The following is an 18,701-nucleotide window of genomic DNA, read 5'->3' as shown; positions in this document are numbered from 1 at the left end:
TTGACTTTTTCGAAGCATTTTGCTAACATAGAATTATCATAAAAAAACATATTTTCATCTATAACGAAAAGCTTAGAATTGTTTACATTTTTTTTCTAATCACTTTTTTAATTCCATACACTTGCCTTTTTATCATTTTCAGCTAAAGGATAAATTTAAGAAACAGAAATAAAAATAAAATTAAATAAAATAGAGAGCAATGATCATGCTTTACTCAAGAGAATCTCATGGATCATGCCTTTATGACCACAAAACTCTACTATCTGTTAAGAGACAACAAAATAAATAAAAAACAAACAAACAAACTTTTGAATCTTCTTTATAAAAAAATTGCATGTATATTGAAATATGCCTCCAAAACCTTATCTTATTTTTGGAAATTTGACCAAGAAACTTATTAAAGAATATTAAAATCTACATCCAACACTGTTGCTTAAGTTTTTTTATAAGATTAAATTGAGAACAAATGATCCCATCCCATCAATCTCCACTTCTTTTGGAAAGATAAAAACTATAACAAAAACATTATAGTTGAATAAATCCCATCCTTGCTGGTTAAAATAAAACTAAGAATGAAAAATACCATCCATGCTTCTTTTATTTTTAACTAAGTTTGACGTGTTCTGTGGTGGCATTCTTAACTTCTCTCCTACATATATTTGTATGAATGTGTATATTTCCTTGCTCGTAATGAATCAATGGCTGCAACTCAAGAGAACTCCTCTCTTAACTGTGAAGTGAGAATCATAGAAGCAGCAAACACCAAATCCATATCAACAGGTACGCTTTTTGTGAGATACTTTTTCTGTGCAGGAAATAATGAGACTATTCGACTCAACAGTCGCGAGATTCCAGCAACGAATCATCCCTATTGGAACGAGTTCACCTCCTTGGAATGTTCAGCAACCAAAGACTGCGTTGACGAACTCAAGAAACAAACTATGGTGTTGGAGCTTCGGTGGAGAGACAAAACTCCATTTCTCAGCAAATTTCGAAGTTCCAAGCTTCTGGGTATAGCAGAGATTAGGTGGAAAGACGTCTTGGAATCGTCTGAGCTGACAATTAACACATGGGTTAAGATGGTATCTACTAGAAACGACAGTCATGTTCATGTTCTTCAAGGGCTCAAACCACCTGCACTGCATGTAGAGATGAAGGTTCGAGGCCCTGCAACGATGGAGATGGTGAAGGAGAGAAGTGGCTGCCAAGATGAAGACTATGAAGTTGATGACCTTTTTGTAATGTTCTCCTCGGTAGACGGAGAATAGTGTAAGCTTTTCTGCCTTACCTTAATTGGGCTCTGCTCCAGAATGGCCTGAATTGGGATTAACATGAATATATTGATTTGACTTCGTTTCGATTACAATTCGAAGGTTCAAATATCGGGATTGCATAGACGTAATGACCAACATCTCTTAATGAATCAACTTTACATAATGATATATGTAATAGTCTCCTCCAAGAGAAACCTTCACTGAAAACTATGGCAATTATGGCAGATGCAAGTGCAAGGATTTTCTCTTTCAAGTTTTGTAGGTAGGTTGAGATTTTTTATTTTTTATTTTAAAAAAAAAAGGGTTGAGGGTTAGGGTTCTTTACATTGAGTAAATCATAACATATGGCATGAAAATCAACAATTATTGAAAAATATATTATGACTTATCATCCACGTGAAATTATTTTGAAAACAATATAATCATAAAAAAGTGTTATTAAAAATAATTTTAAAAAAATCATTTCTTGTTCAACCTTTATTTTTAAGTTAAGAAAGCAATTTGTTGATTAGATATACATTCATAAGTAATTGCTTTAAGAGAAAAATACTTTTGAAATAATAAAATAAAAAATAATTAAGATTGAAAATATAGACATGGCTTATTCCTTCTTAGGGTGTTTGTCACGAAATTAAGACGCCCATTAGGATATAAGCATTGAATATTAAGACGTTTGAAGGAATTTAAAAACGACTTCACATCTTCAGCAACAAGTTATAAATGAACTCCACAAGAGTGACCTAGTTGACAAAAATCAATACTTAAAGATTGAAGCTTCTTCTTTATAAATAAAAGTCACCTCCCTTTGCAATATATGCAATATATACAATCTACAGGGACAAGAATATTCTTAATTCATCCTTGGAGATATATAAGCTTGCAATGGTTTTTTCATGACAACAGTGAATTCTTGCTTCTCTGACAAGTCAACACCAACTCCCTCAACAGCCGTCCATTTGAAATCTCTAATCATATTTGCAACAAAATATTCCAGATGTAGAACACCTAATGAAAGTCCAGGGCAAATCCTCCTCCCTACACCAAACGGCATCATCTTAATCTCCCTACTCCCTGTCATATCAAACACTACCCTTTGATCATCGTCACCACCCAATAAGAATCTTTCAGGTTTGAACTCCATAGGATCTTTCCAAACCTTTGGGTCCCGCCCCATCTGTGCTACCATGAAATTGACCGTAGCATTTTTTGGTATGATATGACCATCAAACACAAGATCTTCTGTGACAGAATGTGGCACCACGATATGGACTGGTGGGTGAAGCCTTAGCCCTTCCAACACCACTGCCTTCAAGTATGGCATCTTCATCAAATCCTCTTCTTTGACCTCTCTTCCTTCTTCAGTTACTCTTTTGATTTCTGAATACAACTTCTCCTGGGTTTCTTGGTGCTTCACAAGGTTAGCCATGATCCATTGCAGAGCTGTAGATGTTGTGTCAGTGCCTGCATTAAGAAACTCTGAGCAAAGAGTCACCATTTCTTGCTCTGTAAGCTTCCTCATTCCCCCTTCATCATCATCTGGGATTTCAAGATTGAACATCGTATCAACATAAGAGACGAAGAAGAATTCATCATCTGGGTTCTGACTCTTTCGTTCTTTCCGGGCTCTTATTATAGGGATTATGATGGAATCTTCTCTTTTTCGCATTTCAAGCAATTGCTGCCAACGATTTCTGTAGAATATTTTCCCAAAAGAAGGGAAGAATTCAAGAACATTGAAGGTGTGAAATAGATCAAATAGTTTCCTCTCCACGTCTTCAATCTCGCTAATGAGCTTCTCATCAAGTTTATCCCCAATGCATATGAAAACCAGTAAAGAGAATATCATGTACTGAAAATCCTCCATTACAAGCACAGGCTTTCCTGATCCAACGTGGGAATTGAGCCGTTTCTTGAGTATCTGCAAAACCCATTTGCGTACATGAGAATAGTTTTTAACACGAGAATGATGGAGGATCTCTGAAATGAGATTCCGACGTAGGACTCGCCAAAGAGGACCATAGGCAGCAGAGCTGATGTTGTGTTGGTTACTAGTGAAGATCTTGCCGGATTCAGTGCACGGTGGACGGTCGGCGAAGGCGGCGCCGCTCTTGATTAGAGCTTGATGAGCTAGAGAATGGGTTGCAATGTAAATGGCTGGTTGAGAGGCAATGTTGAGAGTAACAACGGGGCCATACTTGAGATGGAAGTTGTGAATAAAACTTGTTCCAATGTCAGAGAAGTATTTGTAAAACCAGAGGAAGTTACAGATTATAACTACTTTAGGAGGGCCTGGTGGGAGGGAGAGCTTTGTTTGCTTGGCTTTGCCATGGGAGGAGATAGAGAGGAAGGATTTGAAAGCTGCACAAAGACAGAGTGAAAGGAAGAGGATGAACCAGAGCTCCATTAGAGCTCTGATCGAACTAGACAAATTAATGAAAATTAGAATGGTGGTGATCGATCGTTGATGCGCAGGAGTGGTGTATGATATAGGGATACGATGAGGGCAAGTCAGATCAATTAACACCTCAATTATAAAATTGTTTAATTGATTTTCACTGAGTAAAGCTTGACTTTGTCTGCAAGTCATTAGGCATGAATATCAACTTTCACCAAAAAAAAAAACCAAGGCATGGTTATCAACATTTATTTGAATTCAATCAAATCAACGTGTTAGAATTCAGTATTCATATATACATTGTCTTAACGTGTTAGAATTCAGTATTCAATTTTGATTGTCTTGTGTTTTTTAAACATAAAATGACGTATCAGTGCTTTTAAAGTCTCCATTTTCAAGTGCCAATGTAATTTGCTCTAAAATATATAATGATAAAAGTAATTGTTTTCGAAGAAAAACGTTTTAAAGTCACAAAATACAAGTTGTCAATTAGGATGGTTGACAGGGTGGTGTTCTAGTGGTCCCAAGCTCATTCCCAAGTGGTTTGGTAAAACCTCATGTTCCATGTTCCATGTTCAAATCTCTTCTGCTCTTCTGTTTCTTGCATTGGACAGTTGTGTGCTCTTTGGCCTGGGCATGAGTGCTACCGGCTTCTGTGGATTATACTAGGCCTCCGGTGGGGCTCCGCTGACGGGGCAGTACTTGCGCTGGTAGTGCATAAAGCTAATACATAGATCGCACTCGATAAAAAAGTCCGAACATTGCGTAGCGAGGGCGCTAGGTCAAAGATTGCTTGTTATTATTAATAATGAAAATTCAACTCAAATACTACAGTGGACTTCAAGTAATGACTCTTCAAATTTTAAATTTTTTATAATTAATTTCTTGTCCTTTTTCAATAGAATTTTACATGTAACGTATTATAGATTATAATTCATTTTTAAATATCAAACAAAATCTTACCGCTCTCGTAAGCATTAAAGCACGTGTGAATAATTTTAATCGTTCAACCCATAAATCATCAAATGAGATATGGACAAAGACCTAGTCATGCTTATTTGCTCACAATTCATAACAAATGTTGCCTTACAAGTCTTCATAACAACGATGTAAAGAACAAGATGTAACAACGATGTAAAGAACAAGATGAAGGAAACATGATGTTAATAATGGACAACTTGTTGGGTTTGGGTGTCTTGTATTATGTGGGTCTATGTAATTATGGTTTTGGTTGTATTTATAATTAAAACATGGTTTTGGTCAATTACTAGTACTGAGGTAAACTTATAATTACATAGGGATTAGGGTTTTAGGTTTCCCTATAAATAGTCTCTGTGGGATAACCTAATAGACACGGAAACAAAAGATAATACTTTGTGGGTGTGAGAATAGTGTGAGGTTTCCTGGAACTTGTGAAACTATTTTTCTTTCTGGTGGACGTAGGCAGGATTTTGCTGTGTTCATCTCCGTTCATAGTTATGCGTCCATTATCCCTAAAACAACTAGCATTCACTAATTTTATAGCATAGATACTCCAAACTCAAAAAACTAAGGAATTTAAAGATTTCATAGCAGATGAAATGGTTTAATTCCTCAAATTTCTCTTTCAGATCTCAAAACTCACAATTTTCTCTAATTTTTGTTGCTTTCATGATCTAGAATTATAAACACTGAAAACTTTTTGTCCAGGGTGATTCCTCTATATACTGGGTTGATCTCTATATCTACATGAACATATTTTGGACCAAACTGGAGGAGGATAAGCTTAAAACAACACTAATTTTTCAAGAAGTAAATCATATATAACAAGAGATGATGCTGTTACAAGAATATGATTCACTGAATTGAGAAACCTGGAACTAAGATCCAGAGATCTGTCTCAAATTTCGGAGTGAGGACTAGTAATTGGTCAGAAATCAATCTATTGCATGTCTTTCTAACCTATCTACGCATTTGAATAGGTTCATTTTGCATAACCCAGATTGCTCATGATTGATTCAAATCTCAATTCTAATAAGAACCGGCAATTCCGCAGATTCAATCTCAATTTATATAGCGGCCATGTTTGGTTGTCTAGAAAGAAAAGAAATAGACAAAAGGGAGGGAAGATTGGAAGATATATTGAGAAAAGGAGTAAAGAGAAAGAAAAAAAATATTTAATTTTCGTATGATTGTATTTCACTAACGGTGATTTTAATTTCGAAAATAATTCACTTTTAGGTTAGTTTTTTAACTTTTTCTTGATTACAAAATGAGGCTTTACCCTTTATCTCAAGGGGATTTGAACTCTATGATCTAATATTTGTGAAGTTTTGATATTACCTACAAAGCAACCCCTCGAAGCTATCATTAGACTCACAATCATTATTCTGTTGACACCACCACTATTACAAGATAAATATAAATAATTTTTTTTCTCAAAATTGAATTAAAAATGATTTTTTTCCCCACGATTCTATAAATATTTTAGATTGATATAATCAAAACAATTTCAAATTTTGACAAAAAAATCTTTTAGTGATTATTTTGTGAAAACAATATGAAATTTAAATAGAAATGATAAAAAAATTTATATATGGTTGTGTTGTTCCAAGATATGACTTCACTCCACCTAGTTCGTTCAAGGAGTGAACTTGGTTATTAGGTCCTAAAAAAAAGGAAAATCGAAGGTAGGCCGCCTCTAAGGACGAGAAGCTACTTCCAATAATTAAGTTAGATATTCTTGAACATAAATCCTCACAAGAAGTAAATGCTCTCAGAAGACAAAGAGAATGTCTTCTTGGGTTGTTGGCCGAAGAGTTATGAACCAGAGTTAATGTTCTTGAAGGACTTACTTTTGGCATTGAGTGTTTGCGTGTTTATTCCCATCATACCTCTATGATCGTGAATATGTTGCTTAACCATCAGATCCATGGATTCCAAGAGGAAGGTGGCGATCGCTTGGGGGACATGGTTTGATTAGCAAATTAAACCCCAATCTTCCCAAAAGCTTTCACAGTTGTATATAATCCATCGAGTAAGGAGATTAGATCACCATTGACATAGATGTGACAGAAAGCCCGCTTTTTGACAAACAAAATGGTAGGATGTGGTACTCGAGTAAACGGTGTGCAAATGAGAAGCTTCTTGATTGTCAATATGTATTTAATAAATCTCAATGCATTAAATGCTAAAATTAATGAAACAATTGACGTTTGAGAGATATGCGTAAAGTTCTCTTGTAACATTAATTTGTTTGGGAAGTGACTTGTCGGATACCTGCTATAAGGTTGGCTGAGAAGTTTATGGGGACAGTTGACTATCACTAGAAGGCTCTCTTCTCAACAATCTTCTTCTGCTGAGAAGTGTCTCGCCATAAAGTGCCTCATGAGGCCAACAAACTAGGGTTTAATGAACCAGAATCAGACCAAAGCATCGATTTGGTTGGTTCACCTGGTCCTGAGCCATGTTGGATCCTAGATGAAAAGCTTTTGAGAATGAGATAATTTTATAAAAATAAAAAGCATTTTCAAAATTTGAATGGGATTTTTTTTATCTACAATGTGTCTGGTTCCAACTTCCTAACTTCCAACGGCTAACCAACGAAAAAACCTAACGCACCTTAAGGTGTAGGGTTGAAAACATCAAATCGATTGGAACGTGAGAAAAGAAACAAAAATGTCAGAAGAAGAGAAAACGGCTGAAAAAGTAAAACTCTGCAATTTTCCGTTCTTTCGTTTCACGCGTTTCCTGGTAATCTCAATTCAATTAAATATTTAATCCTTAAAACCTGGAAAAGATTGAAAAGGCTTTTGGAACGCCTTCAGTTCACTTTACACACTGTGAGTGATTCATTGTGGCTCTCTCTCTCTTCTCTCTCTTCTTATTATTTTTGGCAAATGTTTCTTTTCTTCTCTGTGCGTTTGTTTTTTTGATCTTTTCCTCGTTTTTAATGGCGTCAGTACAGTATCACGGCGTATATCTGCGCTACCAAGTCCAAGACCTTATAAAAGTATAAATGGAAACGCGTCTCATCTCTTTCCTCCATATTTGCACGTTTCACTGACTTCTGAAATTCCCCACACACAGTAAGGTTAAATGAGGTGAAAATGGAATTCAATTTCCATCGTCACTAACATCTCATGCCAACGATCTTCACCACCTCGAATGCCCAGAAGAACTGGTAATCTCGCTTGTTTATGAGGTTCCCACTCATTCATTCCAGATCGATATCTGATGTGGGTTTCTGGGTTTTGAGAGGTTTTTCATTTTTGAGTTTTTGTTGTTGCCTCTTCTCTATCCCCTGTTTCCCTTGTTATGTATGCTGCTGCTCAAGTCCAAGAACATGAAGGAAGACCAAGAGCTTGAAATGTTGTTGGATGAGATTCCTTATTTAACATCTCTTAACCTTCATCACCATCACCAACCACACAGTCCTCATTTACCTGTAAGTGGTGGCCATGGTTACAATAACCATATGTTGGTCTCTCCTATTGGAATCTCACTGCGTTCTGATGCTTCATCGTCGAGCTCTTTCTCCGCTGGACACTCCTCCGACGACGATGGATTGGTGACGCCGTCTGAAACTATATCCCAGGTACCATACGGAGATGTCTGTTACTTAAATCGACCATGGTTGGAGTCAAATTTGCCTGGTTCTACTTCTGGGAGAAACTCTGGTAATAGCTTAACCAATGAACTGGGTTTAGCTGAATATCTCCGAAGAATGCATATCAGAGGTGGAAACAACAATTCATCAATAGAAACGTTCAAGGTAGAGACACCCCATAGATGTCATTTCGATAACCATTCACCCGTTGGCACTGAACATGGCCGTCTCGGACAGAATGGGTCCTTTGAAGAATACAGAAAAGAATTTTCAAATCATGGAGGCCTTCAATGCTCTTCTCGTGCAGGTCCGTCGAGTTCTGCCGATGAAACAAGTTCTACATTGTTTAGATTGCAGAGGGAGGGTAGAATGAGTAGTTTGTCAGGGCTGAATATCTCTTCTGGCACATATTCTAGGCCAACTCACTGTTCAGACCTATTAAATTTTCCATCCCGGCAAATGGAACAGGATGCAAGCAATGAAACTTCGTATAGGTTTTTCTCTGATTCAGCTTTTGGTAAGAACCACAACGATAGGGGAACTCACTTGTTGAATGTAGCCCCTTCTCTAACTGATGATTTCCTATACTCACAAAGAACTGAAGTGGGTTCAAGCCAAAACACAGATATGCTGAGCGCAAAAAGTCCTTCCCAGTTGAGAACAGCAAAGATGCCTTTAGATGCAGAAGGGTTGAATTCGTCCTCGCAGAGCTTCCCAATTTCCACTAAAACAGCACCAGCGCTCCCAGACAGTTGGGTTGCTCAATACTTACCCTCAATCAGAAGTAATCCAAATATCAAGACTTTCAATTGTGAAGATTGCTTAATTATACAAGGAAAAGGCTTGCATTCTATGGAAAAACAGGGAGCTCATCCATCAAGAGGAAACAAAAACATCGACAGCAATGACAATAATAGGGGACGGCAACGAGATAAGAGTTCCAACTCTGCTAATAGATCCCATAGTGGACAGGTTCCTACGTCCAAGCAAGCAAATGGTCATAATTCAAAGGATTTATCCTTCTCCTGTTCAGCCATTAAAATTCAATTACTTGATGGAAGTCCAAGGAAAAGTTTATTTTTTGGCAAAGGATCAGTGTGGTTGTTCGTTCTTGCAACAGAAATTTGATGATGGGACTGCTGAAGATGTGGAAATGATATTCAATGAGATTATTGAGCATGTCGTTGAACTAATGATGAACTCATTTGGGAATTATCTAATTCAAAAATTGTTGAATGTGTGCACTGAAAAACAGAGAATGCAGATTCTGCTCATGGTAACACAAGAACCAGGGCTTCTTGTCAGAATCTCTTTAGATAATCATGGGTAAGAGTATTTCAATGTCGCTTAATGCACTTCCTTTTACTTCTCTGGCTTTATTAGTAATTTTGCATCAAACCTTTAACTGCAAAGTTGCTCTAAAATTTTTTAATACAGCACTCGGGTGGTTCAAAAGTTGATTGAAACTCTTAAAGCAAAGCAGCAGATTTTGATGGTTACTTTGTCCCTCGAACCTGGTATCATTTATCTCATCAATAATCTGAATGGAAACCAAGTGGTCCAGCGCTGCTTGCAATATCTTAGCAGTGAAGATAATAAGGTATTGATTTTTGTTGTTTAGTGTTAACAAAGCTGTGTATGAAGTCCAATTTTTTCAGTTTTCACCTAATTAGTTGATAGCATAGCAGGTACTATATGTTGTTCATTTGATCTCTCCAATGGAATTGCTAATTATGTTGGTCTATAAATCTTCATGTGTATAATTTATCTCGGATCTTCTCCAGAATAATTTTTTATTACTTCATTTGTCTCTTAAGAGTGTAGTGGATATGCTATTCAACTTCTCGATGGAAGTTACATAGACATCAGTTTCCAATTCTACTCCATCTACTTAAACAATGCTAGGCGGACCTTTTTTCCACAGATTTGTTGCAAAATGTCAAAAATTAGTTTTTTTCATCATTCTCATGGCTACATAAAGCAATATAGTGTAGATCATATGAGGTCAAATCCATGTAAAAGAGTTTAGCTAGATTTTTTTTTCCAGTGCCCGCTGCAGACCTGACGTACCAACCCTCCTCGTTTACTGGGGCTTGGGTCCGGCAGTAAATACGTACACCCTTTTTTCCTGTCTTATGATTTGTTTCTTCCGTAATATAATGTACTATAGTACTGTGTTGGTATGTCATGTTTTCTTATCTGTGCCCCTCTAATCTGATTGAGGACCTCATTGAACTTACATCCACCAACTCTACAATGTCATACTGTTCATCTTTCCTGAATTGATGAGGCCAGCAGCGGTTTTCTTTTAGCCAGACAACCTGTTTTCACTCTTCAGTTTCTAGTATCAAATCATTCAAGTGCTTCGATAACCCATCATCCTTCCTTCCCAACACACACAACCTACCCTAACAAAAAAGAAGAAGAAAAATTGTGACAGCATATACGTACATTTTTTTGTAAAATGGGGATTTGATGTAGCAGATGGTGCTCCTGCAGTCATTGAAAAAAATAACCGGGTGGGCCTCTTGGTGCTTTCAACCCACCAGAAAATTAATCACTTCTAATTACAAGTAGCTGTTAAGTGTTTTATAGACAAGGATTTGTGATCCCCTGCTGCTACACTTGTATAAGATAGTGAAATATGGTCTTCTTAATGGTATGAATAGAAGACTGTTTTTTAGGTTGGACACGAGAAGAAAATTAAAGCTATTTACAAAAGTTTCATGTCTAATTGCTTGAGAATTTCTCAAACTAGTAAGTATAAGAAGCTACAACAGACAAAGCCATCTAAAAAGGAACATTCCATCAATGCGCAATAACTGGCTAAAGAAGAACTAGCAAATCCTAGTGGTTGTTGAAGGGGTACAACTAAATAATTCTTTAACAAAGTAAAAGTTGTTCTGAGAATTTCTTTAGATTCTTGACTTGACGATGATTTGGACATATGCAGGAAGCCCTGAACACTCTTGATTCTGGCCCAGCCCTTCAGTGTGGTTACCTAGTTATTGGTAATGCTTTCATAATGTACAGTCTTTTCACTACTCAGGGACATATAGCTTGTACCATTTATGATTTGAGGTTCCACAATCTCCAATCACCAATTCAAACAATTGCAAGAATCAAATCTGGTGTTGTAGCCTCAGGATATCAGAAATGCATTCATTTTAAGCCTAGTCATTATCCTTGGCCATGATGACTTCGCTCTTGGAACTGGTTACTTTCTATTAATGGGTGGGAAACTATTACATATACCTTTTAAGGCACTGTTTGTTTGCTAAATCTAAAGTAGAGTGGGAAAAGTTTGAAAAGGTAAACTTTTTCAGCTGAACAACTCTTGATGGTCCATAATGGCTGCAGGTATATGTAGTGAAGCGCTGTGGCATCATTGTCATGGTAAGGAACAGCTTTTAGTAGTCACTGTACAACGAAAATTTTGGGAACTCAATCATCAAATGTGGTTATAACTGTTCTGAATTGGGAAACCCAGCTGTATTCTACTCACAAAACCACCAGAAGCTCCAAGGAATATAGGGTTTTTTTTTTCAGTTATTTATTCATCCGAAAAAAGAAACCCTAAACATTGGATCAGATCAGCCAGGTATCTGATATATCTTTTTGTATATACATTCTTTTTCCTTTTTTAGGTAGAAAAAAAGGATCATTGCAGTAAGGAGCAGTTACAAATACTGTTTCACACCAATAAAGTTGTAAACCATGGATTGATAGCCTACCAAATAGTTGGAAGATCAATTGAATAGGTGACCTTAGTCAAAAAATCTGCAACAGAACAAGTATATCTTGGAATATACTTAATCCAACGAGAGTCAAAAGGAGGACATAAGTCGAGAGATGTCCAAGATAATAGGATCCAACTCTCCAATAATTGCTGAATCAGACTGAATGTCGTAGTTAACTGAGAGATAAGAGAACCTGATAATCTTTACATACAATACTGATGATGTCTCCTGTTTTAGTACTTCGATTCTACACTACGTCGTAGTTAATTTTGATAAAGGAAAGAGAAATGTTCAATGAGGGATATCTCTAGCAATAAGTTGAGATATTTTGCTGAACGCGCGTCCCACCCCAGGAAAACGGAGAAAGATGAAACCGTGAGAAAAGACCGGTTAGCCGGATGAGATCTGGTTCTCAATGGTTTGAAGCCGGGTCAAATGTGGTGGGGCCCCCCCATGACATGTCGCGATATGTTGGACGACATTTGGAGAAGTATCGATAAAAAATCGACCCCCAATTTCAAGGGGTATTTGGGGTCATTTAATCTAAATTTTGTTGTGTAGCTTAACTTGAGGCTAATAAACACATAAGGAGCTTTATTTTAACCTAAAACATCACCTAAACTAATGCTCATAATCGACACATGCCCAGCTGTATTAGGCCAAAACTGCAAGTCTTGAGAACTCACAGATTTGTATGAAATCTCGCTTGATTGACATTAAGAATGTAATAGTTGGCGACAACAAAGCAAAATGTACTCATAAATGTCAAAGATAAAAGCAAAATAAAGTTAAAACGCAAAAAATAGGAGAGATAAACAACATTGGGGAGGCAATATATCAGTGACCTCATGTCAAGGGGGAATCATGTCGCCACCCCCACTCCGACACCGCCATATGTCACCGAGTCTTCAACACTTGGAACCACTTCTCACCAATGAGACCGGCGCTAGCTACCGGCAGGTGAGCACCTGGATTCAAAAGGAACTCCTAGATGGTATGATAAAAAATTTACCGTTAAATAATGAATTTTTAATAATTCTTTCTTGTGGAAAACTCTGATAAATTGGATGTCACTTCGCTGATCATCAGTATACTGAGGGTGACGGGCATGGTTTTAAATTAGTTGAGGCCAATTTCAAATTCCAGATAATCCAATCTTCTAGGGTTGGGGTAATGTGGGCCAATTCCTTCCGATTTGAACTATTCTCTACCCTACAAAAACTGCAATTAACTAACATCAAATACGGTCCTTGGGGAATAGCCGAGTTAGGATCCTCAGGTGAAAATCCACAGAGACATAGCGTTCATCACTGAGCACACGCATGCCTGCACCACAATCTAAGAACCGTGACATAAAAGCAATATCTGCAAATTAGGTTTGGATTAACTAATTAAGGTTCAATATAAAACTGCACGCCTTAATACCAGATCGACGATGCAACAAGGTCTGCGAACAAACAGGCCATAGCAAACTATGAGATAGATAATAATAATCGTCCTCAAATACACAACCAAGTGACAGCTTAAGACTTTCCCTGCCCTATCAAAGCAAGAAGCATTGCCTCATAGTCCCCAGATGTGTCACCGCTTATGGCCTTACCGAGAGGGACACTGTTCCTGGTGTAGTACTCCTTCCTTATCTGCTGCATGTCTACCTCAGCCCGCGTAGTAACAACTCTAGTGAGAGCCCACTCGTCTGTTCCTAGCTTATTGATTGCTAGCCTAAGAACTTTCTCAAAATACTTCTCTGGAAAGGTCAAGCACTTCACGGTAGCTCTCAGAAGTGAAAGGAAGTCATCCTTAGAATCAGTTTTCAGATCCTATAAAACACAAGCCTAAAAGTTAATATTCTAACAGACGACAAATCAGTAATCAAAAAAGAAGTGGGGAAAAGCATCTAAAAATCAGAGATCAAATTGAAAGTTGCCTAGAACATTGATATACCATTGCCACATAACGAACAATTCTAATTGTAGTTGCCACCTATAAGTGGCTCCACCGTAGAAGAACTCCCATACCCAAAAACATTTTGACGCATCAATGTAAATTTCATATTTTTCATTGCTATCTCTATACTGATCTTGTAAGGACCGTTTGATATGGGGGTTCAAATTGGACAACAGCCATACCTTGTTGATAGCATTGCCAAACTCGTTGTTGTATTGATTGAAAGTTGCATTGAGTTGTGGTTTGCTCCTCGTGGTCAGAATCCTGATAATTTCATCATCATTATAAGCCTTGGCTTTGACCTTCTCATGCAATATCTTAGCCTCACGTTTTGCCAGTGTCATGTTCACTTCTGGTCCCTCATAGCGGTATGAGCTCACAAGAGGTACTAAAAGCTGGGATCAGATGAAAGTCAGTCATTGGACCAAATTGTACAAATTTAGAGAAAAATAAGTGAAGTGGGCAGGGAGTAGGACTCTTTCATGGAAGTAACTAGCTCATATGCTCCCAATTTGGAGTGAAAAGGAAACAATTGGTGCAAGTAAAGTACAGAACCAAGGTCGATAAACATAACAGACAATGAACCATCTCTAACTAAACATTCGTGCATGATAGTAACTGCTAATAATTATCAATTCAATATGATTTGCCCAGAAAAATGCACATAGAACAAGATATTGAGTTGCATGGAAATGTACAGCATTGGTTTATTGATGATGGTAGCCTATTTTTCCACATCAACATCACCACAGAGTTAAAATCCAAAGATCACCTTTTAACTTTGGCAGAGATCATTAAAGGCATTGATACATCAGATATATAGCATTGAAACGTGCCTCTGATGGAAGAATCCAAGGATACACCCCATATGATGTTCCTTTCAAAATGTAAATTATATTAAAGATTGAAAATAGTGGGAGGAGGGGGCATATTAAGTGAGAAAGAGAATTCTTCTCCAATCAAGACCAAATATACCATATGTAGAAAGGCTGACCTTAATACCATGGTAAATGTTGCTTCGTTATGACCAAGTGATCATGGGTTCGAGTTTAAGCCTCTCTGCCAAAGCAAAGAAAGGCTGCATATATTATGACCCTTCCCGAAAGCCAGTGGCAGGAGCCAGTGCACTAGCTACACCCTTCTCTAAAAGGTAGATGTAACCTCACGGTGGGTTTGGGTCAGCATCATTGGAACACTCAAATCAAACTGAAACAATTGAGGAAGCTCCTATGGTCCTCGCACGGATCGAATTATAATGGCCAAGATAACAACATCTATACCTTGCGGAAATCCCCAGTTGTGTGATGTGCAACATCTTCTTCAAGGGATCTCTTAAAACGTACATGATAGGCTTGCCTCGCCAAAAACAGTTCATTTGAGGACCTTGTACAAGCTATTTCCATAATGACCTGATTACTTGAAGTCCACTTCTTGGTAGCTTCATTAGCTAAATAAGCATCACGGTGAGCAGGATACAGTGTCCATAGCAGCACTGCTCTCTGCAAAATGCATACATTTTGGGATGTCAAAAAGTTGAAAGTCAGATGTATTAAAACTGATCAATCCGACCTTCCGATAACAGGGTAAGACCTTGCTTCTGAATACTTGTTAGCAGGAATTATGCCATTCAATGAATCAAAAACCCTGAAAGTTTTTTGATGGTATTTCTTTATTGACACAATTGTGATGCACATTATAAACGCTGAATGGAAGCAATTTTCACATTGAAAACTAACCTCAAAATCACTTGAGAGTTCTTTGTACAGATCTTTGAGGAGTTCTACCCCATAAAGTTCAGAATAAGTTTGTTGGATCAACTTGCGCTGTGCTGCATTTCTGTGAGCTAATATGGATATGATTAATCCCTCATTCGTTCCCCATCCTGTTAGATCAAGCATTGCTCATCATCAGTCAATCTCAAACATGCAAACAGTACCATACAATGAAAACAACACATGTTCCACTAAGTCAATGCCATACCCAAATATCAAAATTTTGAATCGAATTTCAACAGAGTGAATGAAATGTCCACTAGGATATGCAAAACATCACGGATATCTACTCTATTCCGAGTAGATAGAGAAAGCGAAAACTAACCCACTAAAAAATAAAAAATATAAATATTTTACTACACGCAGCATAAACCCTCACTCCGTAATGATTATGCAAAATGGGGCCGTAAACCCCACTAATATTCAATCATACATCTGGATCATGATTCTCCCTTATACTCTGGCTGTTACTCTGATTTACATGATCATACCTAGTTACAAATCCGATCTAACTCTCCGATCGTGATCTATGAAAGCACGACTCAATCAAGATCCATAGACATGAATATAGCTTTGTAAAAATGCAAATTAACACAAATAAAACGAAATGCAGCAAATTTCACAACCAAGGGCGAAATTTTACCGATCATACTAAGGATTCTAGATCAACATCTAAATCAAAAAACGAACAGACTTTCCTACTGTGAAACCTTTGCGACGCACCGTACATTTTCACTCGAAAAGGAGAAGCAATGTGATCAATGAAAGATCAAAAGATTACCAAGAAAAAACCAGCTTTGTAGTTATCCTTTAACAGATCCACTCAAAAAAAAATTATCCATGCATTGAAGATCGATTATATTTTTAAAAGAAAATCAAAAACAGTCAGAGAATTCAAGAACAAATGATCCGCCAGAGACATGATGATATCAAGGCATCAGATCCGAAGCCGGAATAAAAAAAATTAAAAATGAATAAAAGAAAATTGAAGAGCAGAAAGAGATCCGAAAACCTGCAAAAGCTTTCCTAAGCTGCTCGCAGTCTTCAGAAGGAGAAGGAACCGAATCGGGGACTTCAAGAGTCGACATTGTTTTGTGCAGAGTTGGGAAAAGGGGGAAAGAAGCTGCTAGAGAAACAAATAGCAGAAGAAATATTAGAGCTCGACAGGGAAGTGGGTCAACGACAAAACGCGAGGATGGGGAAATATTTTTTGGCCATTTCCTACCTTATCCGAAATTTTCGGGATAATCCTTTGGCCCCGGGGGCGGCCATCCAGCGGCGCTCCCGATTCCCCCCCTCTCTAAAATCAGGACCATTGAGACCTCTGCTTACCGTTGGTCAATTAATGAACCAGTCCGCGAATTCCTTAAAAAAAAACTCTCGTCTTCTTCGTTGTTCCGTGAACCCATGTTTTCTTTCACCTTCTCCCACCCCCCCCCCCTTCCCCCCCCCCCCTAACCGGTTCTCACCTTTTTTGTTTCTGCCTATCAACACACAACCGGTGAGCCTTGTGTGGGAAAAAGGGGGCTGTGATACACTATTATATTGCTGTGGCAAAGAAAACAAGTTGGTTGTCGGGTCCCACATTTGGAAGTGATGATGGCACAACCAACAAAAACCTGAAGAAATATGACAAATCATTGAGGCGATCCTCTTGTTCTGTTTGTTTTTATCATTAAACTTCTCTTTGGTTTTGTAGAAAAGTGAACTATTCAAGGAGAAATGGGGATTTTTCTTTTTGGGTCCCAGGGTTCCTTTTATACATATATTCTTTTCAATGTTGCAAGCGATTTCCATTTGAAGCATTTTATGCTTTATTACCACCTCTTGTAAATATAGGGAGTTTTACTCTTTTTTTTTTTTCTTCTTTCTTTTGGTTGGTCATGAAATCTTGATTGTCCATTGTTCCCCTTTATTGAAGGACATGCCCACCCCAGAGAGAGTAAGACATCACACAACACCATCCTTCTCCTGACTTTCTGGGACAAACAAATGGATTCAAATCCATAACAAGATTATCGATTAACAAGAACTCGATCCAAATTTCTTCCATTCAAAATTGAAAGAGATCGGGGGGGGGCGGGGGGGGGGGGCACTTTGCCCACCCCACGATGCAACCAATCCACTCTATCCGAGTTGGCTCATTCCCGACCCGATTCCGCTAGTGATGATTGATTAAAAAGACACCCAGATCAACTTGCCCAATAAAAAGAGGGAATGCCAACAAAATCATTTCTACGCTTCATCCCCTGCGTGTGCGTTTCCAGTATCAAACCCCAAAAGGGAAGGTGAAAGAAAACATGGGTTTTACGGAACAACGAAGAAGACGCTAAAGTTTAGGTTTTTTTTGGGTTTTTTTTTATATAATTAATAACCCGGCGGTATATGATAATTCAAATTGAATTTTGTAACCGGTTTAATGGGAAGAAGAGCGGGGGAAGCTTTTGTGGGGTTTTGGTTGTTGGGGGGGGGCGGGGCCGCCCCCCCGGCGGGGGGGGCCGCCCGGCCGGCCGCGGGGGGCGGGGCCCCGGTTCCCCCCCCACAGGAAGGTTTCGCCCGGGGGCCGGCCGGATCATCACAAGTGGATTTGGATGGGGGTATCCTTGCATAACATCAGTGCGGCGACACGCAAAAACAACTCCAAAGGATTCATCATCGACTCCACTGGGGATCGAACCCAGAATCTCTGGTTCCGTAGACCAGCACCTTATCCATTGGGCCATGGAGTCACTTGATATTCAGTTCTCTGAATTAAAAATTATCTCAATATTTCTTACCCCAAGAAAAAAATATCTGCGTATTTAAACAATAGTTAGATTGAAAAGTTTGAAAGAAAAAAAAAACTATACAATATAAACTTATCCAATGACTATGTAAGTGAATTAAAAAGAATATCCAATGAAACACATAAAAGGAAAGATAGACACTAATTTAAAGTTGGTTTCATTATCATGTAATATTGACTTGTACCCTTTTTTTTAATAG

At 37.9% G+C, this 18,701-nt stretch overlaps 2 protein-coding genes, 1 non-coding gene and 2 pseudogenes across 3 annotated transcripts; 2 read left to right on the top strand and 3 right to left on the bottom strand.

The window, feature by feature from the left end:
• The first annotated feature begins 698 nt into the window (after positions 1 to 698).
• LOC149009131 (uncharacterized) lies at positions 699 to 1,268 on the top strand. The gene has a single exon (XM_089160953.1). The coding sequence runs from the start codon at positions 699 to 701 to the stop codon at positions 1,266 to 1,268; it is 570 nt and encodes a 189-aa protein (XP_089017079.1).
• An 810-nt stretch (positions 1,269 to 2,078) lies between these two features.
• LOC149009130 (cytochrome P450 89A2 pseudogene) lies at positions 2,079 to 3,732 on the bottom strand (annotated as a pseudogene).
• Positions 3,733 to 7,993: 4,261 nt separating this feature from the next.
• LOC149009129 (uncharacterized) lies at positions 7,994 to 11,671 on the top strand (annotated as a pseudogene).
• Positions 11,672 to 13,060: 1,389 nt separating this feature from the next.
• LOC149009128 (annexin Gh1-like) lies at positions 13,061 to 16,902 on the bottom strand. The gene is made up of 5 exons (XM_089163322.1): positions 16,729 to 16,902; positions 15,681 to 15,826; positions 15,225 to 15,443; positions 14,127 to 14,339; positions 13,061 to 13,817 (listed from the first exon to the last, which is right to left on the bottom strand). Exons 1-5 carry the CDS (start codon positions 16,802 to 16,804, stop codon positions 13,521 to 13,523), a joined length of 951 nt encoding a protein of 316 aa, XP_089019448.1. The 5' UTR covers positions 16,805 to 16,902; the 3' UTR covers positions 13,061 to 13,520.
• Positions 16,903 to 18,372: 1,470 nt separating this feature from the next.
• TRNAR-ACG (transfer RNA arginine (anticodon ACG)) lies at positions 18,373 to 18,445 on the bottom strand. The gene has a single exon. It is a non-coding gene; the product is annotated as a tRNA-Arg (tRNA).
• Positions 18,446 to 18,701: the final 256 nt, after the last annotated feature.

This window comes from Hakea prostrata, chromosome 7 (genome assembly GCF_041222555.1).
Source record: "Hakea prostrata isolate BN-2017 chromosome 7, UWA_Hpros_2, whole genome shotgun sequence".
Lineage (NCBI taxonomy): Eukaryota > Viridiplantae > Streptophyta > Magnoliopsida > Proteales > Proteaceae > Hakea > Hakea prostrata.
This window is presented reverse-complemented; position numbering and strand designations above follow the sequence as displayed.